This window comes from Littorina saxatilis, linkage group LG2 (assembly GCF_037325665.1).
Source record: "Littorina saxatilis isolate snail1 linkage group LG2, US_GU_Lsax_2.0, whole genome shotgun sequence".
Taxonomy (NCBI): domain Eukaryota; kingdom Metazoa; phylum Mollusca; class Gastropoda; order Littorinimorpha; family Littorinidae; genus Littorina; species Littorina saxatilis.
In genome coordinates, this window is record NC_090246.1 from 17366889 (window position 1) to 17392683 (window position 25795).

General features: G+C 41.4%; 1 protein-coding gene and 1 long non-coding RNA gene across 3 annotated transcripts in view; one reads left to right on the forward strand and one right to left on the reverse strand.

Moving 5' to 3' along the window:
• The window catches only part of LOC138958397 (uncharacterized), a 77030-nt gene that overhangs the window by 26357 nt on the left and 24878 nt on the right, over positions 1-25795 (forward strand). The gene's annotated exons all lie outside the window — the stretch shown is intronic.
• LOC138958371 (probable E3 ubiquitin-protein ligase HERC4) overlaps positions 1-25795 on the reverse strand; it is a 49410-nt gene that overhangs the window by 11910 nt on the left and 11705 nt on the right. Inside the window, exons 9-22 of one of the 2 annotated variants that reach the window (XM_070329492.1) lie at positions 25405-25657; positions 24292-24419; positions 21186-21242; positions 20793-20904; positions 19977-20160; positions 17311-17360; positions 16707-16766; positions 15817-15876; positions 14659-14802; positions 11885-11908; positions 7634-7720; positions 6309-6473; positions 4912-4959; positions 155-250 (exon numbers count right to left, since the gene is read on the reverse strand). In XM_070329492.1, coding sequence (XP_070185593.1) covers positions 155-250; positions 4912-4959; positions 6309-6473; positions 7634-7720; positions 11885-11908; positions 14659-14802; positions 15817-15876; positions 16707-16766; positions 17311-17360; positions 19977-20160; positions 20793-20904; positions 21186-21242; positions 24292-24419; positions 25405-25657 — 1468 coding nt within the window. The remainder of the gene's footprint in view (positions 1-154; positions 251-4911; positions 4960-6308; positions 6474-7633; positions 7721-11884; positions 11909-14658; positions 14803-15816; positions 15877-16706; positions 16767-17310; positions 17361-19976; positions 20161-20792; positions 20905-21185; positions 21243-24291; positions 24420-25404; positions 25658-25795) is intronic. The other variant, XM_070329493.1, reaches the window with a different exon arrangement.

Sequence of the window (25795 nt, forward strand, 5' to 3'; positions counted from 1 at the left end):
CACACACACACACTCACACACACACACACACACACACACACACACACACACACTGCACCCCCAATTCCACTTCAAGAATGTTTAACAGGGAGGAGGACATGCCAAGCAAGGGTGAGAATGGTGCTAAACATGCACCAACCAACCCAACACATACCTGAGCATTGAACCACATGAGGTGGGACTCCTCCATGTAGAGGAACATTCCGTACTTGGGATCCAGAACCTCTCGCAGCAGAAGCATGAAGAATTCCTGCAATGACACGTACAGGCTTCCTGTGAGATATTGTTCAGAACCAGTCACTCAACAAACAAGTTAGTGCACTGTGATTAACGAGTCAACTATAAACACACAGTAAAACTCAGAGCATATCTGTTGGCAAACCCAACGTCAGATCTGCAAGTTTTCAGAGAACACACACATACAGTGGAACCCCCCTTTTAAGACCTTCAACAATCAGAAAAAATTAAGTCTTAAAGGTGGTCGTCTACATTTGTGCTTTTTACATTTAGTCAAGTTATGACTAAATGTTTTAACATAGAGGGGGGAATCGAGACGAGGGTCGTGGTGTATGTGTGTCTGTGTGTCTGTGTGTCTGTGTGTGTGTGTAGAGCGATTCAGACTAAACTACTGGACCGATCTTTATGAAATTTGACATGAGAGTTCCTGGGTATGATATCCTCACACGTTTTTTTCATTTTTTTGATAAATGTCTTTGATGACGTCATATCCGGCTTTTCGTGAAAGTTGAGGCGGCACTGTCACGCCCTCATTTTTCAACCAAATTGGTTGAAATTTTGGTCAAGTAATCTTCGACGAAGCCCGGACTTCGGTATTGCATTTCAGCTTGGTGGCTTAAAAATTAATTAATGACTTTGGTCATTAAAAATCTGAAAATTGTAAAAAAAAAAATTTTTTTATAAAACGATCCAAATTTACGTTCATCTTATTCTCCATCATTTGCTGATTCCAAAAACATATAAATATGTTATATTTGGATTAACAACAAGCTCTGAAAATTGAATATATACAAATTATTATCAAATGTTTTTTCGAAATCAATTTAAAAACACTTTCATCTTATTCCTTGTCGGTTCCTGATTCCAAAAACATATAGATATGATATGTTTGGATTAAAAACACGCTCAGAAAGTTAAAACGAAGAGAGGTACAGAAAAGCGTGCTATCCTTCTCAGCGCAACGAATACCCCGCTCTTCTTGTCAATTCCACTGGCACTGCCTTTGCCACGGGCGGTGGAGTGACGATGCTACGAGTATACGGTCTTGCTGCGTTGCGTTGCGTTCAGTTTCATTCTGTGAGTTCGACAGCTACTTGACTAAATGTTGTATTTTCGCCTTACGCGACTTGTTTTCAATAATCTTATGGTTAGATTTCGATACAAAATTATGTCAAATGATGAATGAACCATGGGGAAAAAAGTTATACTGTAGAGAAAAAAAAATATGTAAAAAAAGATTTTATTTTTGGGTAGCGTGACTCACGCTTCCAATATTTTGTTTTCTGTTTGCTGAGAACATGTGCTTTGCCTAAAAATACTGACCAATCAAATTCATGTTACTATGCTTATGGCCACGCCCAAACAAGTGCAGCAACTGGACACTGGAGCGCTGTCCACGCTTTTTTTAAAACGCACGAATGCACGGGATTTGAGAGGAGTTTTGCGCTTGGCATTTTCCAAATAAGGATATCCTACTATGAGTACTATGCTGGAATACTACAATGAATTTTCAAACAGCTACACTGGCTTCGTCTTTCCTGATCGAAAGGGTGTGTATTGTTGATATTTGTAGATAATAGACTCTGCATTTTAATGGTCAAATGGCGATTTCGGTATAAAAATGTAGACAAGGACCTTTAAAAAGGAGGGATTCTGAAAATTGGGGTAAATTTACGGATGTTATGAACAGGAAATCTGAAAATCCAAGGCCTTAAAAAGGGGGAAGTCTTAAATTGGGGGGTCATAAAAGGGGGTTCCACTGTATTATTATCTGCATTTGGATGGCATTATTACTCATATACAACTAAAATATGTTTTACTGATTCATTCACAGTGAAAAAATAACTGTGGAGAAAACATCCTTAGACTGATAGGCGGGACGGGATGATGTACAAAGTGTAGCTGTTTCTTGTATGGAAACAAATATGGCTGGTGGATAGTTTGTCTTCACCACCTCTATGCTGATAGTCTTAGGGTTAGGGTTAGATAAAGAAGGTTGCCGGAACACACAAAAGTATATCTACACCGCAACATGTCAAGGCTACAGCAGACAAATTAATGTTAATAACAACATATCTAACTTACCAGTATGTCAAGAATTTTTTTTTTTTTTATTTAAAAATTTTTTATCTTTGATTCTTGATGGTAGTAGTCTATCTGTTTTTACATTTAGTCAACTTTTTACTAAATGTCTTTACATAAGACGGGGAATCGAAACGAGGGTGTGGTGTATGTATAAATTTGTGTCTGTGTGTGTGTGTAGAGCGATTCAGAGAAAACTATTGGACCGATCTTCATGAAACTTACATGAGAGTTTCTGAGTATGATATCCCCAGACGTTTTTTTTCTGGATAAATGTCTTTGATGTCGTTATATCCGCCTTTTTGTGGAAGTTGAGGCGGCTCTGTCACGCTCTCATTTTTCAAGTGGTTGAAATTTTGGTCAAGTAATCTTCGACAAAGCCCGGACTTTAATATTGCATTTCAGCTTGAAGGCTTAAAGATTAGTTACCGTATTTGAAAAAAAAAATCGCATTGCGGTTTATAAAAAGATGCGGCTAAAACGTTACATAAACTTGAATAGCATTCACCTAATGAAAGTCGCCGCGGATTTTCATTTCACTAGATTAGCGATTACCGGTACTTTATTAGCTCTCTACTCAAGACTCGGCGCTCTTTCTTTCGCTAATCTTCGTTTGTCAACAAGTCTTCGTGACAAGATAGCGTACAGAGAAACACCGGATGTATCAGGATCTCGCGTGCGCGAGATTTCGGTTTTTTATGTCTCGCGATAGTTGGAGGAGCAAGAGCCGCCATGTTGTGTTTTCGTCTGCTCGAAATGTGCGCAAAAGTCGTAAATCATCCCAAAAAACCGTATTCCGGGCGAGACTACATGTGTGTGTTGGTTACTTCTTCTGTGTTGGTGGGCTGAAACTCCCACATACACTCGTGTTTTTTGCACGAGTGGAATTTTACGTGTATGACCGTTTTTTACCCCGCCATTTAGGGCAGCCATACGCCGTTTTCGGAGGAAGCATGCTGGGTATTTTCGTGTTTCTATAACCCACCGAACTCTGACATGGATAACAGGATCTTTTTCGTGCGCACTTGGTCTTGTGCTTGCGTGTACACACGCGGGTATTTGGACACCGAGGAGAGTCTGCACACAAAGTTGACTCTGAGAAATAAATCTCTCGCCGAACGTGGGGACGAACTCACGCTGACAGCGGCCAACTGGATACAGATCCAGCGCGCTACCGACTGAGCTACATCCCCGCCCGTGTTGGTTACAAATTGTGTGTGTGATATTTTTCTTCAAATTTTTTCACTTTTCTTCTTTGTTTCACTTGTTTATTCTCGGAGCCGATTTCGCCAAATACCGTACTTTCGTTTGCCTGGTTGTTTTGATTGATTGACATGATCTGATTATTTATTTTCGACGGTGGCTAATATAGTGACGCGGCCTATACGTGGCTCGTCCCAATTTTTTTTTTAAAAGTCGGGGCTGCGGCTTATAAAACGTCTTGTAATCCGTCAAATACGGTAATGAGTGTGCTCATTAAAGTTTTCATTAAAATCTATTTTTCTCAAACAGATTTAAAATGGATTGCATCATATTCTTTATCATATTCTGAATTTAAAAATATGTACATATGTCATGTTTACTCTTAAAAAGTGATCACAATTAACGAAAATAGGTTAATTAGTCCTACAAACATAACATAAGAAATCGATCCAAAAATGATTTGATCTTATTCTTTATCATTTTCTGATTCCAAAAACATATAAATATAATAGGTTAATTTCAAAATAAGATCAGAAAGTCCCAAAAAATACAGAAAAGCGTGCTATCCCGCTCAGCGCAACCACTACCACGCCATACTGGCTTCACCGCAGCTTGTCAGTATCACTTCGTGTTGCACGGGAAAAGTGAGCGATTTCCTTCTGCCACAGTGACTGACGAAGCTGTTTTGTCTTGGTAAAAAAATGCAGTGCGTTCAGTTTTATTCTTTGAGTTCGACAGATTGACTAATTGTTGTAATTTCGCCTTATGGGACTTGTTTGATTTTTTACCAGTATATCAGCAATCAAATTTGACATGCAATAAACTTTCAACACCCATGGCTCTGCCTTCCAATCTCTGTGGATCACCACTATAAGCTTATAGCTTGTTGATTCTAAATACAGACGGGCGCAGTGGCGTGGTGGTAAGACGTCGGCCTCCTAATCGGGAGGTCGTGAGTTCGAATCCCGGTCGCTGCCGCCTGGTGGGTTAAGAGTGGAGATTTTTCCGATCTCCCAGGTCAACTTATGTGCAGACCTGCTAGTGACTTAACCCCCTTCGTGTGTACACGCAAGCACAAGACCAAGTGCGCACGGAAAAGATCCTGTAATCCATGTCCGAGTTCGGTGGGTTATGGAAACACGAAAATACCCAGCATGCCTACTCAACGAAAGCGGAGTGAGCTGACTATGCTCTCATAGTATAGTGTCGGAAACCCAAATGGGCAAACTAGCTCACACGTAACCAGACAATTCTGGAACGCTGAAGAAGAAGAAGAAGAAGCAGATTCTAAATATGGTCATGATGTATTGTACCACTTCATTGTTGAATAAAACTCTGCTTAAACCAAAATACAAACAGCAAACAAGAATGAGTGAGAAGAGGACTTACCTTTCTGACACCTCCCTCATCAACTGCCTCCTCTCCTAGAAACACGACCTGAACAACAACAAAATGCTTCCTTAGATTAAATAATGGTCCTTCATGCCAAATTGTCAACACACACACAAAACTGTTTTAGGCCACACAAAAAAAAGGTCTGTTTACGGTAACCCGACCGACCCTAGTTTTTTCGCGCGACCCTAGACTTTTTTTTGGCATTTGGGGAAAAAAAAAAAAATCTTGTTTTTTTGGCAAAATAACGTAAAAATATGGTTTTTTGGAGGAAAAAAAAAAAAAAAAAAAAAAAAATCCCGACCTACCGACCCTATTTTTTGGGCTTATGTTACCGTAAACAGACCTATTTTTTTTTTGGCCTTATCAGTGTTTAATTTCAAAATACCGTACCATGTTTCATATTTGCCAACATTAGGGGCCACTTGGGTCAACTCCCAACAATTTCAAAACAAATTAGGGGGGGGTTGGGTGGGGGGTATAAGCCTATTTTCTCCATGAGCAGAGTAGCAACAGTCTTGCCCTGAGCGGCTTTTTGAAAAATGAATTTCTAATAAACAACTCGGTCATGTTGTTGAGTTGTGTGGTTTTCACATTTAGCCACGTTTCGACTAACGGGCAGAGTAAGAACAGTCTTGCCCGAGCGGCTTTTTCAGACAAAAAATGTTTAAGTTGTTAAGTTGTGTGGTTTTCACATTTGGTCTAGTTTCAACTACCGTATTTTCCGGGTTACAAGGTGCTACAGCGCATAAGGCGCACCCCCTTCTTTTAAAAATTTTTTTAATTCAGTCACCTATTGGGCGCAGGGGGCCGATAGGGCGCACCAAAATTGAAAAAGTATACCGGTAACAAACGGTCGAAGAATGAAAGTAAGCCGCACATCAAAGGAACAATACAGAGTGGAAATAATTATGTGTGCTCTGTGTGTGCGGCGAGATCAAAGGCAGGTCCATTGTGATAGCTGGGTTGCCTTGTTTATAGACACTGACCTTCTTCCCAGGGGTCAATGACCCAGTTTTAGCTATGAGAGGTGGTTCCCCTGTCATATCTGAGAGAGGAAACACTTCCTGCACCGGGGTCAGTGACCGAGTTTAACCTATGGGGCGGTCTCTTTGATGTCTTGAGAGGAAACTTGGCCAGGGTAGTACCTAGTAGCTGAAACATACATAATTATCACAAGTTGTTTGACTGGTACTCAGGCGGTCTCTTTGATTTTTTTCGTATTGCATACACGGATTAGGTGCTTCGTTATACAAGGCGCAGGGGTCAAACTCGAGGAAAAAAGTCGCGCCTTATGACCCGGAAAATACGGTAAATGTTTTAACATAGACTGGGAATCAAGACGAGGGTTAAGCCTATTTTCTGGGCGGGCAGAGTAACAAATAGAGTCTTGCCCTGAGCGGCTTCTTGAAGTCCTGGGGTCTGCACTTCTCCAGGGTGGCGAGTGTGTCCCTGACCATGTTCTCCCTGGAAACCATGACTACCAGCGCCGCGCTGACCGGGTCGATGGGCATGAAGAGACCCATCATGTTGCGCCGGTTCACCTCTTCCATGGCGTTCTGTCACCACAAAATAAGGTTAAAATATACATATAACAAGCTTAACTAAAGATTTCAATCCTCTTCCATGGCGTTCTGTCACCACACAATAATGTTAAAATATATATAACAAGCTTAACTAAAGATAAACTGAACAAAACTAAAGTACTCTTAAAACTCCACTTTATCTTAAATCTTGAACACTAGTGTTCCATTGCTGTCACTAGTGTTCCATTGCTGTCACTAGTGTTCCATTGCTGTCACTAGTGTTCCATTGCTGTCACTAGTGTTCCATTGCTGTCACTAGTGTTCCATTGCTGTCACTAGTGATCCATTGCTGTCACTAGTGTTCCATTGCTGTCACTAGTGATCCATTGCTGTCACTAGTGTTCCATTGCTGTCACTAGTGTTCCATTGCTGTCACTAGTGTTCCATTGCTGTCACTACTCTTTTTGACCACCCAGATTACACAAGATGAGGGATGTTGTTGGACATTGACAGAACATCTAAACTGGGCCAACGCATTGTTCCGACCCTTGGCCAGTAAACTGTCCAATAGTTTTGACATGTAGGAGCTCTTCTGACTTAACAACTTTTGTTGTAGCCAGGACATCTTCACTCAAATATGCATGTAAATCATAGAGGTAATAAACTAAAGATGATTTCTAACAAGATAGAATTTTTCAAATTACACACTGAACTCTAGTTTAAGATCTGAGAAACAAAGGGAAATAAGTAAATATAATATATTCAGGTCTTTCTTTCTTTCTTCGTTCATGGGCTCAGACTCCCACGTTCACTCATGTTTTTAGCACGAGTGGATTTTTTACGTGTATGACCGTTTTTACCCCGCCATTTAGGCAGCATACGCCGATTACGGGGGAGGCATGCTGGGTATTTTCGTGTTTCTATAACCCACCGAACTCTGACATGGATTACAGGATCTTTTCCGTGCGCACTTGGTCTTGTGCTTGCGTGTACACACGAAGGGGGTTAAGTCACTAGCAGGTCTGCACATAAGTTGACCTGGGAGATCGGAAAAATCTCCACTCTTAACCCACCAGGCGACAGCGACCGGGGTTCGAACTCACGACCTCCCGATTAGGAGGCCAACGTCTTACCAACACACCACTGCGCCCGTCTATATATTCAGGTGATATTTATGGTGTTTGTGAACTTACTCTCATCTGCAGTGTGGCGTCTGTCTGCAGGAGAATGCTCTTGGTGCCAGCGTCAAACAGGAAGGGGTAGCTGCAGAAATGAAGACCCTGTCAACACACATCAACATCCCTTTATCAAATGTTAACAAGGAAACATTCCGGCAGCTTATTAAAACAGGCGCACTGGTCTAAAAAAAAAAAAGTCGCGTAAGGCGAAAATACAACATTTAGTCAAGTAGCTGTCGAACTCACAGAATGAAACTGAACAAAACGCAACGCAGCAAGACCGTATACTCGTAGCATCGTCACTCCACCGCCCGTGGCTAAGGCAGTGCCAGTGGAATTGACAAGAAGAGCGGGGTATTCGTTGCACTGAGAAGGATAGCACGCTTTTCTGTACCTCTCTTCGTTTTAACTTTCTGAGCGTGTTTTTAATCCAAACATATCATATCTATATGTTTTTGGAATCAGGAACCGACAAGGAATAAGATGAAAGTGTTTTTAAATTGATTTCGAAAAAAAAAATTTGATAATAATTTTTATATATTTAATTTTCAGAGCTTGTTGTTAATCCAAATATAACAATTATTTATATGTTTTTGGAATCAGCAAATGATGGAGAATAAGATGAACGTAAATTTGGATCGTTTTATAAAAAAAATATTTTTTTTACAATTTTCAGATTTTTAATGACCAAAGTCATTAATTAATTTTTAAGCCACCAAGCTGAAATGCAATACCGAAGTCCGGGCTTCGTCGAAGATTACTTGACCAAAATTTCAACCAATTTGGTTGAAAAATGAGGGCGTGACAGTGCCGCCTCAACTTTCACGAAAAGCCGGATATGACGTCATCAAAGACATTTATCAAAAAAATGAAAAAAACGTCTGAGGATATCATACCCAGGAACTCTCATGTCAAATTTCATAAAGATCGGTCCAGTAGTTTAGTCTGAATCGCTCTACACGCACGCACGCACGCACACACACACACACACACACACACACACGCAAAACCCACCAAGTGGGTTCATAGCCGATAGTGCACTTGGACTACAACGGCACTGCGCGCAGTGTCTTTGTAGTGCGCTTGCACTACAACCGCACTGGCTGCAGTATCCGCTCCGGCATGGACGAATTTGACACTAAAAAAGGCATAAAATTTGACCTATTTCGTAGCCTATAGGGCACGGAATTTTGACGGAAAGAGTGTCATCATCTTGAATATGGCATTCTTTCCGTAAAAAAAAAAAAAAAATATTTTTTGCTAAAACTTGTTTTCTGAGTCGTTTGGAACCTGGTTGTTACGAATCAAGAATAAAACAACTGGGTTCCAAAATGTGGAACCCACTTGTTTTTTTAGCCCCAGTTGGTACTGTGTGAACATATACATAAACCCGGTTGGTGGGTTTTGCATGCTCACATACACACACGCACAGACACACATACACCACGACCCTCGTCTCGATTCCCCCCTCGATGTTAAAACATTTAGTCATAACTTGACTAAATGTAAAAAGAAGTGTTTTCATCAACCCAGAAGATGACAATAGACAAACTCCAGAAATCACTCTGTCGGGATTGTATAGGTTGTGAAAGAGTGATGAACACTCTTGCTCATCTTTCTTTCTTTTTTTGGTGTTTTACGTCGTTTTCAACCACGAAGGTTATATCGTGACGGGGGAAGGGGGGGAGATGGGATAGAGCCACTTGTCAATTGTTTCTTGTTCACAAAAGCACTAATGAAAAATTTGCTCCAAACGTAGTACAATATATGACCTTACTGGGAGAATGCAAGTTTCCAGTACAAAGGACTTAACATTTCTTACATACTGCTTGACTAAAATCTTTACAAAAATTGACTATATTCTATACAAGAAACACTTAACAAGGTTAATAAAAGGAGAAACAGAATCCGTTAGTCGCCTCTTACGACATGCTGGGGAGCATCGAGTAAATTCTTTCTCGTCCCAACCAATATGGGACTCCCCCTAACCCGCGGGGGGTACTCTTGCTTATAGTGAGGCAAGGTTTTCACACATGCTCTTTGTCAGCGTGTTTCAGACACACCCCTGGCTTGTGACTAGCCTATGTCACATGGGAAAGTTTGACTAAATAAAAAGCAAGAGTAATTTCACTCTTTCACAACCCATACAAACCCGACAGTTATTTTCAAACATCGTCTATTAGGTAAGCTAATTTCATATCATGCTGTAAGGTTCCCTCATGGAAACTTGGGCTGCTTTCTCCCTTGGGAAAGCACGCTGCCTGCTACCCTTTTTTTTTAGCGTTCCTTCTGCATGTGTGTGTCCATTTCTTCTTAGCCCTGAGACTTTCGCTGTGAATTTGGCATCCTTCTCATGCTTACAGCTGGCGGGGATGTAGCTCAGTCGGTAGCACGCTGGATTTGTATCCACTTGGCCGCTGTCAGCGTGAGTTCGTCCCCACGTTCGGCGAGAGATTTATTTCTCAGAGTCAACTTTGTGTGCAGACTCTCCTCGGTGTCCGAACACCCCTCGTGTGTACACGCAAGCACAAGACCAAGTGCGCACGAAAAAGATCCTGTAATCCATGTCAGAGTTCGGTGGGTTATAGAAACACGAAAATACCCAGCATGCTTCCTCCGAAAGCGGTGTATGGCTGCCTAAATGGCGGGGTAAAAGCGGTCATACACGTAAAAGCCGTGGGAGTTTCAGCCCATGAACGAACAAAGAAAGAAAGAAACAAACAAACAAAGAAATGCTTACAGCTGACAGGGTGTTTGGGCATCAAGAAGAGTCTGCATTCGGTTAAGTCTGTGAAAAAGACCTTGCGGAACCTGTGGTTGAACCCTCTTTATAACTCAGCCCCTGTTCTTGATCTTTAGTCATCATTTTCAGCTGCTAGGGATCACATGACCCATTAAATGCTCAAACAATCTTAAGTAGCATAGCACATACACACACATGCTCATTGGTGAGAACAAATCAGATTCTGTTTAAAAGGAGTACTCGTAGCCAAAAACAGCACCTGCAAACATAGTGCTTTATTCACTATCCTGCTCCAAGCAAAGAAAAAGAAAAGAAAAATGTTGCTTCATAAGTATGCCCTTTTAATCATCTGTATGGGCTAAATATATCAGCAAAATTTCAAGCAAACCCTGCTTGTTTATCCTACACTGAATCAAAAGAAAACAATAGCTGTTTAATTACACTCAGAATTGCGCAATGTTATGTGCAGCCTCTATTCACTGGCAAAATAATAAACATGTATTGCTGAAAACAATGGTTATGATTTTTGTTTTTAAATGTTCAACCACAACAACAACACTGCTACCTTCACAAACAAATCTTGAGCAAGACACAGCGACACTGTCATATTGAGATAGCATTTGCAGTCTGCAAAAAAAAAAAAATAATAATAATAATTTTTAAAACATAAATGCGGGAAAATCAACACACACAAAAATAGGCACATGTATTATTTTTTGCAAACATGTGGAAACAAGCAAAGTAAGATAACATACAAACAGGCTCTGAAGAAAAGAGGTTAGAACAAATGCAGTTGGCACACATGCAGTGGAAACCCCTTCTAAGACACCTCCCCTCCCCCCACCTCCCCCCCCCCCCCCCAATTTAACACCATTTCTGTTCATCAAATCTGGAAATACACCTCCATTTTCAGATTCCCTCCTAATTTGGTCCTGAGTTTGTCTGATTTGTGTTGGTCTTTAAAGAGGCATTTTAATGCGCTGGGGAAAGGGAGACAACTGAACAAATTTCATCAATGCAAGAGAGAATGTGAGTACAACAACAACAAAAACAAAAACAACAACAACAACAACAACAACAACAACAACAACAACAACAACAACAACAACAACAACAACAACAACAACAACAACAACAACAACAACATATTACAAACCTCTGCACACAACATTCAAAGATGGTCAGAAACGACTGACTTATGTGACCATTCAAACTCAACCAGTCAAACTGATGCACAGTTTTGTCATGTTGTGTTTCAAGTTGTCAACAAAAATGTAGAAAAAACCAACAAACTCTATCGCATCATCACGATACCTGTACTTACTTTCTGAAAGTAAAATGTGGAAAACACAACAAAATCATCTGAAGACTGCAAAGCGTGCAAAAAGGACATTCTGTGCAAAGGTGGGTCAAAGCAGTGAGCTACGTACTCTAGGACAGGTAATTAAGGTAAAGCAAAGCGGTTATTGGAGAAAGACTGAAACACAACACACAATGTGAGAAAAAGCAAATGAATTCCATACCGTTCTTGCCACAGGCCACGGTTGCTACACACACAGAAACATCAGGAAATGAACACAAAACAAAAACAAAACAAAAATATACAAAATACACAACATGACAAAACACATGTTCTTTTCAACCGAACTATAAACAAAACAATACCATATCTAAGTTAGCTTTTGATCTATCATTGTCCCCATAAACACCAGGGCAGCATACACAAGTTGCAAACACACAAAGAAACAAGAGGCGAAGCCTTCAAGGCTCACGTAAGAAATAGACAAACAGTAACACAAACTCAATCACTCCGTCACACATACACACACACACACAGTAAGCATAGGTGACACTGTGCAAGAAAGCGAGACACTAGATCTAGATCTGTCTGTCTGCATGTAGCCTACTTACAGACACGACTGCCAACTAGTCTCGGCCCGCTCAAAATAACAATGACCGAGACATTCCTTCGCGTGACGTCTAACCCTCTTACGCCATAATGTGACGTCTTCAAATGACGAAATGTTAAAGTTTCTACCACAGACATACACACGCACGCACATACGCACAGACAGACAAAGTTACGATCGCATAGGCTACACTTCGTGAGCCAATAAAGCATCAGAAGTTTTCTCCCTTCATTCTATGGCAAATAACATAACGTGCCAATACAACTATCTAACTAGTTGCAGTGCAAATAACATAACATGCCAATACAACTATCTAACTAGTTGCAGTGCAAAAAGCAGATATCTATACATAACCTGCTGAGGAAAAGGAAACTCTAAATAAAGCAAACATTTTAATTTACTCTTCTTGTTAATGCATGCCTTAAATCTGGTCCTCAAAAATGTTATGCTCCTTGCAGTATGTACAGGGGTACCTGTGATGAAAGGACACCCTTGCCACCAGGTGTCCTTACATTGCAGGTGGCCTGTCAGAGAGCCCTTGCAGTGCAGATCCACTGTACCAAAAAAACTGAAAAAGCTTAACAAGCTCACAGTCAAGCTGAATCAACGGACCTTTCAAGAGAATTCTGCAAGATATCGATGACCACAAAGTTCATTGCATCCACAAGACAGGTTTTGAACTCCATGTCTAAAAACCGTAATATTGGTTAACTTTCCTTTTGGATGGTTAAAAAGAAAACAACTTACTGTCGAACCTGTCTAAAGAGACCACCTGTCTAAAGAGACCACCTGTCTAAAGAGACCACCTGTCTAAAGAGACCACCCAAGGGACTGAGCCACTGAGCCAAAGTGGTCTCTTTAGACAGGTGGTCTTTTTAGACAGTTTAGACCTCCCACTGCATAGAAACACTCTTTTCACATGTACTGAGTCAGTCACTCACACAGCCACACAGCCACACACACACACACATGACCGCGATTAACACAGGTGGCTCTGTTTCCCCTGTCACGCTGGTGCACAGCATCACTGTCACTCTGTCCTGGCTCTTTTTCCCTCCACTCTTCTTCTCTTCTTTCACATAAACAGTTCTGTCACTGGTTGTCTTAAAGTAAAGTCCTGCTTTCTTGTTCAGCCATGCGGGGAAGGATAGGATCGACCAGGGGTCAAAGAGAAACCGCTACGCTCTCGTAACAGGTGAGCGATTGCAATTAGCGGTCTTGACAGCCAGGGGGCTTACGGGTCACGAAAGAGAAATGTTTTGCGGGGATGTTCTCTTTAGGAAGATGAGGTGGGCAGAGGGAGAGTGACTGTCAAGCCCCAGTGAGATCAGGTCAGACCATACAATTGTCATGGACCATACTTCCCCTCATGTTCTGCCCTGTAATGTGAGTGGGTTTGTAAGCAGAGTTAGACAAGACGTCGGGTGGTCTCCCATGACAGGTTGAAACCATGACTTAGGACAGAAATTGAGTGGTCTTTGGTCTCGACAGGCAGGTGGTCTTTATGGACAGGTCATTTATATAGTAACAAGAGGCGAAGCCTTCAAGGCTCACGTAAGAAATCGACAAACAGTAACACAAACTCAATCACTCCGTCACACATACACACACACACACACACACACACACACACACACACACACACACACACACACACACACACACACACACACACACACACACACACAGAGAGCATAGGTGAAACTGTGCAAGAAAGTGAGACACTAGATCTAGATCTGTCTGTCTGCATGTAGCCTACTTACAGGGACACGACTGCCAACTAGTCTCGGCCCGCTCAAAATAATAATGACCGAGACTTTCAGTACTTCCTTCGCGTGACGTCTAACCCTCTTACGTCATAATGTGACGTCAATGTAATGTGACGTCTTCAAATGTTAGAGTTTCTACCACAAACATACGCACGCACGCACGCACGCACGCACAGACAGACAAAGTTACGATCGCATAGGCTACACTTACGTGAGCCAAAAACCCTTGGGGATCCTTTGGGGTGTTCTCAAGTGGCAGGTGGTCTTTATGGACAGGTGGTCTCAAGTGGCAGGTGGTCTTTATGGACAGGTGGTCTCAAGTGGCAGGTGGTCTTTATGGACAGGTGGTCTTTATGGACAGGTGGTCTCAAGGGCAGGTTCGACTGTACTAAATTCACTTTACAGCAAGATGGAGCATCCTTCCGAAATGTCAACATTTCCATCAAAGAATTTCAGATATTATCTCCTGTGTTCACATTTTCCTGACATGTTCCGTTATTTTACCAGGCTTTATGTGAAAATACAAGAAAAGAAATCACCAGACCAGGTTTAAGGCATGCATTGAACTCTAAACGTCATTGTCAGTTCTTGGATTATTCTGATGCAGGACTGGTTTACCTGACTAAAGAGGTTGCCAAACTGCTGCGCTTGCTGCGTCTGCTGCACCCAGCTGATGTAATCGTTGCGGATGTTGACCCGTTCCTTCAGCTCGGGAATGTAGAACCTGTGATACGGAACCAGCTGGTTGTTGTCTTCATTCACCTGCACCGTGCAAAAATAGGATCATGTGACCGTCTCCAAGTGAGAAAATACAGAAGACACATTCATTACCTCTTCACTCACATACAAAACTGGTGGTACAATGCATCTCTTTTTTTTCTTAGCTATTTCCTTACTCTGATCAACCTGTTCATTAGCCTGCAATATTTTTTTTAATGGACTCCATGTATTCCGTTATCCAGGTTTTTAAGTACACTATCTATACTTTTACTGTTATCAGTCCATCCATCTCTGTTCTATTGTGAATGTTGTCTGTTCCAATTTCTTTTTCTACTTCTTCTTCTCCATTCATGGGCTGAAACTCCCACGTTCATTCATGTTTTTGCACGAGTCGGTTTTTACGTGTATGGCCATTTTTCCATTCAGCTTTCAGTATATCCCTTTCCTTTCCCTCTCTGTTCCTCTTCTCCAGTCCCCGCAGCTTTCAAATCTGCTCTATTCACCCCCCCCCCCCCCTTTGCAGCCAAGTGCCTGACTATTTATGGCATCTTCTCTTTCTTGGAATAAGTGCATGTATGCATGCATCTCTATAAGGAATCAGGGGGCCCGGTAGCTCAGTTGGTAGCGCGCTGGATTTGTATCCAGTTGGCCGCTGTCAGCGTGAGTTCGTCCCCACCTTCGGCGAGAGATTTATTTCTCAGAGTCAACTTTGTGTGCAGACTCTCCTCGGTGTTCGAACACCCCCGTGTGTACACGCAAGCACAAAACCAAGTGCGCACGAAAAAGATCCTGTAATCCATGTCAGAGTTCGGTGGGTTATAGAAACACGAAAATACCCAGCATGCTTCCTCCGAAAACGGCGTATGGCTGCCTAAATGGCGGGGTAAAAAACGGTCATACACGTAAAATTCCACTCGTGCAAAAAACACGAGTGTACGTGGGAGTTTCAGCCCACGAACGAAGAAGAAGATGAGTATCCATGTGCTTACACAAGTTAATACATGCCTTCACAATTGTTTTTACCCCTTAAAACAGATAATCCTCTTCCGTTATTACCGTGTTGAGTTTCTTGAGCAATTCCAGGGAGACGTACAGGCCACGCTGTCGCTTTGAAACCTGTGAAACAGCCGTACACACATAACAACTGTCAACTTATTGGCCAAACCGACTCACAATGTGATAGTGATAATGTGATATAAACATCTAGGGCTGTTTTCAGTTTGATTAAGGGTATTCAGCTGGTATTTCCTTGTTTTCACTACCTATTTTATTCATGTTTTTATTACTTAGTTAGTGGAAGAATCTTTTGTAATGTATGTTTGATGGTGTATGCTTTTAATTAAGCGTTGCTGACTATGAATGTAGATGTAAATGCTTGTATAACTGTGTTTTAATTTTAAATGTGTCAAGCGCAAAGAGCATAATTGTAAAGTTATGATGTTGCGCTTTATAAATGCTCATTTATTATTATTATTATTATTATTACAACACACTATGCAAATCTGAAAAAGTTCTGCACAAAACCTGACAAAACTTACCATAATTCTTCTGGCTATTTTGTCATTATGACAAAGTAATAGACCCTGACAAAAGAATTCTCAATGGAATTTAAGATTTGAGGATGTGAGAAGCTGAAAGACACAATACCAGGTCACTTTACATGTTTTGCATAGATTTTTAGAAAGAAAAACAGCCCGTTTCTTGTTTTTGATTTCATTGTACTGAATGATTTGAAGTCAAAATCTCCCTTCAAAAATCGATTATGCAGTTTCCTTCAACCTGAAAAGTTTTTTCACAATGGTTCTTTATGATCACCCCTTATTGCCCTGTAAGATTCACACAAGATGTACCTCCAATGATCACCCCTTATTGCCCTGTAAGATTCACACAAGATTTACCTCCAATGATCACCCCTTATTGCCCTGTAAGATTCACACAAGATTTACCTCCAATGCGTTGTCAGTGTCACCTAACCGTAGCAAGAACTCTATAACCTGCTTGTATATCTGAAACAATGAACAAAACTTAAGTTAACAAAACCACTGGTAGAAACAGCTTAGCATCAGCTAACATAACACATACACGCGCACATGCACACACGCACACACAGACAGACGCACAAACACACACACATGCACGCACACACGCACGCACACACATGCGCACACTTCTTCAATGACAACCTTCTGCTTTTAATGATGACAACTTTTTTTTATTTTACTGTCGCCAGAAAACAAAAATTATTTGATTTAAAAAAAAGTGACTGTGTTAATGGAACAAGCTAAATAAAGATCATTTTTCTGCAAATCCAAGCGTTCTTTTTCTCCACCTGCAACGCAGAAAATGCAGCTACTAAAATGTGTTTTAATAAATCCTGGGTGAAACACGGCACAGATTTATCATTTCTTAAAAGTATCACCCATATTCAGAACAATATGCAACTTTCCAGCTTTCTAACTTTTCACAATCTGATTGCTTTTAAAAACTTACAACAACACAATATTATTAATGACATGCCACATTCAAAGTCTACCTCCCTGAAATACCTACCCGAACAAGGCGGTTGAAACAGGACGGCTTCATTTTGCCCCACCACTGACCTGTACACCAAAAAAACAAGCAGTAAGTATTTAATGCTATATGCCATCTAACCTGGCAATGAATAAATCACAAGTAAACAATGCAACTGTTGACCCTGTTAATACTGAAGATTATGATCAGAGCACAAATGGACATGAGCATATAAGTCTGTTGTGCACATTCATGTATCTGAGCAGGGAAACCTGAAAAATACATAAGGCCAAAAAAAAAAATAATAGTCTGTTTACGGTAACCCGACTGACCCTATTTTTTTCGCGCGACCCTAAACTTTTTTTTGGCATTTGGGAGAAAAAAAAAAAAAAAACCGTAAAAATATGGTTTTTTGGAAAAAAAAAATAAAATAAAATCCCGACCTACCGACCCTATTTTTTTGGCCTATGTTATCGTAAACAGACCTATTTTTTGTTTGGCCTAAAGCAACAACAGCAGCAAACAAAAACAAAAAAAAAGAATTGTAGCGCTTACTTCCCTTTGTTAAAAGAACACAAAAGGAACTCAAGCTGAAATGCTGTTCATAAATACTGCAAATAAATTCTCATTGACACATCCCCTAAGCCCATCCACACACACATGTGAATATGTCTACCCCACACATGAGTGAACACAGTGCATTCCCACACCTACCATTGTCATGGTACAGTGGAACCTCACCCCAAATTTAAGACTTTTTGTCTCTAACCTCTGTAAAATAACCCCCATTTTAAGACTCCCTCTTTCCTCCGAAAACGGCATATGGCTACCTAAATGGCGGGGTAAAAAACGGTCATACACGTAAAATTCCACTCGTTCAAAAAACACGAGTGTACATGGGAGTTTCAGCCCACGAACGCAGAAGAAGAAGAAGAAGACTCCTTTTTAAGACCCCATTTTTTCAGATTTTGAGGTCTTAAAAGGGGGGTTTCACTGTACAGTGGTTCCTGTTAAGTCTGGCCCCTCTCATAAGAGGACACATCTCAGTGAAAAATAAATTGGTGTTGTCTATTTCTTTCTTCATTTGGTGTTTAACGTCGTTTTCAACCACGAAGGTTATATCGCGACGGGGAAAGGGGGGAAATGGGATAGAGCCACTTGTCAATTGTTTCTTGTTCACAAAAGCACTAATCAAAAATTTGCTCCAGGGGCTTGCAACGTAGTACAATGTATTACCTTACTGGGAGAATGCAAGTTTCCAGTACAAAGGACTTAACATTTCTTACATACTGCTTGACTAAAATCTTTACAAAAATTGACTATATTCTATACAAGAAACACTTAACAAGGGTAAAAAGAGAAACAGAATCCATTAGTCGCCTCTTACGACATGCTGGGGAGCATCGGGTAAATTCTTCCCCCTAACCCGCGGGGTGTGTGTTGTCTATTGGCCTATCAATTGAATCCAACAATCCATCACATAAAGGACCAACTGCAATATAGGAAGACTTTTGGCTGGTCCTAAGGATGCCTCTTCTTGACATGCCCCACTGTATTTGCATTCACGCTCATCATCAATCTTATTACGATACTCTGTGTCTTCCACATTTTCATAATACAGTAGAACCCCCCTTTTAAGACCTCCAAAAATCTGAGACTCTCAGGTCATAAAAAGGAGGGAGTCTTAATTTGGAAGTTAATTTACAGAGGTTGAATAAACAGAAAGTCAAAGAAAACAAGGTCTTAAAAGGCAGGGAGTCTTAAATTGTGGTGTCTTAAAAAGGGGGGTTCCACTGTATTTACATTTACAGTTTCTTTTGTTTGTTCGTTCATGGGCTGAAACTCCCACGGCTTTTACGTGTATGACCGTTTTTACCCTGCCATTTAGGCAGCCATACGCCGTTTTCGGAGGAAGCATGCTGGGTATTTTCGTGTTTCTATAACCCACCGAATTAACTCTGACATGGATTACAGGATCTTTTTTGTGCGCACTTGGTCTTGTGCTTGCGTGTACACATGGGGGTGTTCGGACACCGAGGAGAGTCTGCACACAAATTAAGTCGACTCTGAGAAATAAATCTCTCGCCGAACGTGGGGACGAACTCACGCTGACAGCGGCCAACTGGATACAAATCCAGCGCGCTACCAACTGAGCTACATCCCCGCCCCTACATTCACAGTAATCATCGCAGTTATTACGATACTCTGCCTCCTCAACATCTTCACAATACAGTGGAAGCCCCCTTTTAAGACATCAGGGGCGGGGATGTAGCTCAGTCGGTAGCGCGCTGGATTTGTATCCAGTTGGCCACTGTCAGCGTGAGTTCGTCCCCACGTTCGGCGAGAGATTTATTTCTCAGAGTCAACTTTGTGTGCAGACTCTCCTCGGTGTCCGAACACCCCCCGTGTGTACACGCAAGCACAAGACCAAGTGCGCACGAAAAAGATCCTGTAATCCATGTCAGAGTTCGGTGGGTTATAGAAACACGAAAATACCCAGCATGCTTCCTCCGAAAACGGCGTATGGCTGCCTGAATGGCGGGGTAAAAAACCGTCATACACGTAAAATTCCACTCGTGCAAAAAACACGAGTGTACGTGGGAGTTTCAACGCAGAAGAAGAAAAAGAAGAAGAAGGGTCTTAAATGGGGGTTCCACTGTACACATTTCTTGTGAACAAAGAGCCAATCAATTGCAGATTCTTACATAAAAACTTGGCGGCAGGTTTGTCCAGGTTGAGGATGGACTGACCAAAGGGCGTCAGCAGGGTGGCATAGTGTTTCGGTTCGTCAAACAAGTGACACTCCGGCAGAATCAGGTACACACGCATCACCTCGATGTCGCATGGACTCTGAGCTAACTGCACCAGTGACTCTAGGCTGTTGCATACCTGAGCAAAGAGAATCAGTGTGCGAGGTAAAGTGCCAAAGAGAAAAACAGACACCCCCCACCCCTCCATCCATCAATATATGCACAAACACACACAAACACACATGCATAGACACACAGAAACAGAAGCACACACACATTCATGTAGACGTAACATGTTCATCTTCCACTTGTATGCGCTGATAATCATAAACTCGCCCAAACCTAAGGTGGTGAAAAAAAATACCTCCACGCACTAGCATGATCCAAAACCATGAAGCAAGGCGTACAGCCGTGCAGACTTGCTTATATGTGAGCTAACGAGTGGTGTCTGATACATGAAGGAATGTTCAAACTGTTTTTGCTTCACAAATCGGAAAAGAAATCCAAAACAGATAAACTGCTAACGTTCAGAAATTCAGAGTAAAAAAACAAGAATGGTAGATTATTGGAACGTTTAATTACTGAAAAAACAAAATGTTACAGGAAAAAAAATCAAGAAAATGTTTTCTTTTTCTTTGAATGAACAAAAACATTTCCAAACAAACCAGTTGCTGCATAATCCACATTTTAAAAAGAGTTTATGATGATCAGAGATTTATTTACAATGATCTACACCCAATTTCCACAATGAGTGTAACTTATTATGCTTACTTTTTGCTTGATGATGATATTTGGTGCCTTCTGCAGTCTTCCGAAGCATTCCCGCACTTGATCCATGTCGACTCCATGGTTTTTGCTGCTACTTCCCATGTGCCCCTCGTTTCTGGAACGTGCAACCACACAGTCCAACAACACTTTACTACACTGATCTCAGAACAGACAGAAATGGATACTCCCTCTTCTAAATTAAATACAACATGGTGAGACATTCAACCTAATAAGCTTGCAGTAAAAAAACATCTATGAACAAACGACTATCAAAACACAGATAATGTCCATGAACAAGTGACTATCCAAACAGATATACATACAAAGAAATCAGTATACCAACAAAACAAACAAAAACTATGAAAAAAGATCTCAACAACCAATTAAATCACTCACAGAAGAAGGAATGATCCGTTCAGACATGATGCGTGTGAGAAGATTTTGGTAACTTCACTGAAACAAAAAGAAGTAAATAAATGACATGGTGCACTGATAGCGATACAGTCACACCTGTCTATAACGACCACCCAAGGTAACCACAACAAGTCGCGTAAGGCGAAATTACTACATTTAGTCAAGCTGTGGAACTCACAGAATGAAATTGAACGTAGTCCGCCGCAAGTGCAAAAGGCAGTGAAAGTGACGAGCCTGTTTAGCGCGGTAGCGGTTGCGCTGTGCTTCATAGCACGCTTTACTATACCTCTCTTCGTTTTAACTTTCTGAGCGTGTTTTTAATCCAAACATATCATATCTATATGTTTTTGGAATCAGGAACCGACAGGAATAAGATAAAAGTGTTTTTAAATTGATTTCGAAAATTTAATTTTGATCATAATTTTTAATTTTCAGAGCTTGTTTTTAATCCAAATATAACATATTTATATGTTTTTGGAATCAGAAAATGATGAAGAATAAGATGAACGTAAATTTGGATCGTTTTATAAAAAAATATATTTTTTTACAATTTTCAGATGTTTAATTAATGACCAAATTTTAAGCCACCAAGCTGAAATGCAATACCAAAGTCCGGCCTTCGTCGAAGATTGCTTGGACAAAATTTCAATCAATTTGATTGAAAAATGAGGGTGTGACAGTGCCGCCTCAACTTTTACAAAAAGCCGGATATGACGTCATCAAAGACATTTATCGAAAAAATGAAAAAAAAGTCCGGGGATATCATACCCAGGAACTCTCATGTCAAATTTCATAAAGATCGGTCCAGTAGTTTACTCTGAATCGCTCTACACACACACATGCACACACACACATACACCACGACCCTCGTCTCGATTCCCCCTCTATGTTAAAACATTTAGTCAAAACTTGACTAAATGTAAAAAGGGCTTCTTACAGACAGGCGCGGCTGTCATGGAAAGGAGAATGAAATATATAATATAGAAAAGAAGCTTGTCTTGTTTTTTTTGGGGGTGGTGGTCATAATGGGCAGATCTTAATTGAGATGTGTACCACTCGAGGTTACAATTGGAGCCTTCTGTCATTGTAACATTACATTTCCTTACGATCTTATTTTTACTACAAATAGAATTCTATTCTGCAAAGCTCAACTTCTTAAACAAGTAGTGAAAAAATATGAGTACCGTACTTTCCGGGTGACAAGGCGCTTCGTTATCTAAGACACACCCCCTTCTTTTTAAAAACAAGAAGAGCAAACGCTCGATCGAGTCACTTTCGCAGTTCTGAATATTATATGAGGCATCAGATGGACAGGAAGAAATTGCTATTCACAACACAATGAGTCACGTTCACATAAAATTTGAGCCCGGTCACTTTTATAGTTTCCGAGAAAAGCCCAACGTTAAGTTGTGTGTTGCCGAACAGAAAAGGCTAGTTATCTCCCTTGTTTTTCTGATAACGTTCGTAAAAGGCTACAGATGTAAATACTTTGATGTAAAGAATAATCCTACAAAGTTTCAATCACATCCGATGAACTTTGTCAAAGATATAAAATGTCTAATTTTTCCTTTGACGCTGACCTGTGACCTTGAAAAAGGTCAAAGGTCAACGAAACCATCGTTAAAGTGTAGAGGTCATTGGAGGTCACGACTAAACAAAATATGAGCCCGATCGCTTTGATAGTTTCCGAGAAAAGATATAAAATGTCTAATTTTTCCTTTGACGCTGACCTGTGACCTTGAAAAAGGTCAAAGGTCAACGAAACCATCGTTAAAGTGTAGAGGTCATTGGAGGTCACGACTAAACAAAATATGAGCCCGATCGCTTTGATAGTTTCCGAGAAAAGTCCAACGTTAAGGTGGTGTCTACGGACGGCCGGACGGCCGGCCGGCCGGACAGACTAACACTGACCGATTACATAGAGTCACTTTTTCTCAAGTGACTCAAAAATTGTAATCCAGTCACCCATTGGACGCAGGGGGCCGATAGGGCGCACCAAAATGACCCAGTTTTTGCCATGAGAGGTGGTTCCCCTGTCATATCTGAGAGAGGAAACACTTCCTGCATCGGGGTCAGTGACCGGTCAGTGACCGACTTTAACCGAGTGAAAATATGTGTGCTCTGTGTGTGCGGCCAGATCAAAGGCATTGTGATAGCTGGGTGGCCTTGTTAAAAGACACGACCTTCTTCCCAGGGGTCAATGACCCAGTTTTTGCCATGAGAGGTGGTTCCCCTGTCATATCTGAGAGAGGAAACACTTCCTGCATCGGGGTCAGTGACCGGTCAGTGACCGAGTTTAACAGAGTGGAAATCTGTGTGTGCGGCCAGATCAAAGGCAGGGCAGTACCTAGTAGCTGAAACATGCATTATCACAAGTTGTTTGACTGGTACTCAAGCGGTCTCTTTGATTTTTTTCGTATTTCATACACGGATTAGGCGCTTCGTTATACAAGACGCAGGGGTCGAACTCGAGGAAAAAAGTCGCGCCTTATGACCCGGAAAGTACGGTAAACACATTGCTTTGCAAAACTGGACAGAGAAAATTCAAAAAGAAAAGAAAAATACTAAATAAAAGACAAATTAGGGGTTCAAACCAAGACCTTAGCAACCTAACTCCTGTTTTAATCCTTTAACATCAAGCTGTACATATTTAATAGGACTAAAAAAAAAAAGACCATGTATGAAGGTCTTTTTAAATGGCGATGCGCACACCACCCGTCTAGTATAGCCCAAATTGGCTCCAGTGAAGTATACCCCACTACCAACAACCAGTGGGCACCCAGATCTAGATCCAGATTAGAACATTTACCAGTCAGCCTATTCAATTTATAATTGCATACCAACAGGTGTAAGAACTTACGAGGAACACAGTGGTACCTGTGATGAAAGGACACCCTCATGACCAGCCCCAAGTGTCCCTACACTGCAGGTGGCCTGTCATGACAGGTATACTTTGGTCAAAACTAGAGACGAAGGGACCACAGGTGTCGCTTATTGGGAGGTGTCCTATCATTGGATGGGCCTCACATGGCAGGCGCCACTGTGTTATTTACCAATAGGTTGTTAGGATCAAGGTAGCAGGACTCACTCTGACAGCTCCACTGGTGGAGATTCATCTGACTGTAGGCTCTCTACGGCTGTCAAACGCTCAGAGTTGAAGGTTAAAATCTGGGTGGACGGACTGCGTACTCTGTAATCCCACACGTCACCTCTCATCTGTGAAGACATCAGAAAATTGGTTTGGTTGAATTCATCACTACTTTGAAACAAAATCCACTGGAGTTACATGTATTTTATTAAGTAAAGTCTATTCATTTCATATTTCAGCCACTTCTTCCTTCTGCGTCTGCTCTCTCTCTCTCTCTCTGTCTCTGTCTGTCTCTCTCTCTCTCTGTGCACTTACCAAGCACTTATGACTACCGTTAGAAAGGCCATTCAATTTCCAGTTCAGAGCATTTTGTTTGATGCACCTTACTTCTCTAGTCTTTGTGTAGCCTTTTGACAAAGGCGGTAGGGGTCAACCGTTTCAGAGGCCAAAAAAGGCACGTTTTGCGGCCATTTTTGAGGGGATCCTCCACTCAAAGAGCCGTATCTGCTCAAGTTCTCAATGAATTGCTTTAGAAATTTCAGAAGTTATGACCAAAAGGCTGACCAAAATCTGTGTTGATTTTGGTGAACGTGCATACTAAACGTGTCTTATTACGCAACGTTTCCCCCTCAAAAATGGCCGCAAAATGTGCCTTTTTTGGCCTCTGAAACGGTTTGAACTGGAAATTGAATGGCGTTTCTAACGGTAGTCAGAAGTATTTGGTAAGTGCACATTCTGATTTTTTGCAGATTTTAAAACACGGGGCTATGGTTTTTGTCAGGTCGATTTTAGGGGTGACCTTGTTTGACAGGCTGTAACGGGATGCCTATACAAATTACCACCGATCGGAAAAATGATATAAACGGTGGACATAATTACCTTTTCCAGCATATAAAGTTGAACAAAAATGGATTGCGTTTTACCGCTTTTGTTAGCGTGCAAAAGTTGTTGCAATAATTTTTTGGCCAAGTTTATAAACACGCACCACACACACCTTCTCTCTCTATCTTTTGAGTGACACTATCTTCAAACCTCTCATTCATACCTCCACATCAACAAGCTTTCTACAACACACACAAACCCACCCCCACCTATGTACATCGTCTCACTTACATCTGCAGGTCTGTAGATGATGAAGCAGTGGTCTCCACCAGCAAATATTCTCTGCACCACAAGAGGGGACCCATCGTTGTCAACCGTCATAGGCGCAGAGGAGCCGGCTACAGCTTTGTCAGGCACAAAAGGGCCTTGGACGCAACACGGCAGGTCTTTGTTCCCTGTGGAATCGATGCCCAGCTGCCCGCTTCCCCCCAGACCAAACGTGTAAAGCCGTCCTGACTTGGCTATGTGAGCTAATGAGTGGCGCCTGATACATGAAGAAAAAGACAAAGACTGCACTGAGTTTTACATGGAAAGAGACTTGTCCAAGGCAGAGGCCACCTTCTGGCTAGCTTGAGAACGGACACCAACATGTAACTTAAAACACTCACAAGCACAGCCGCAC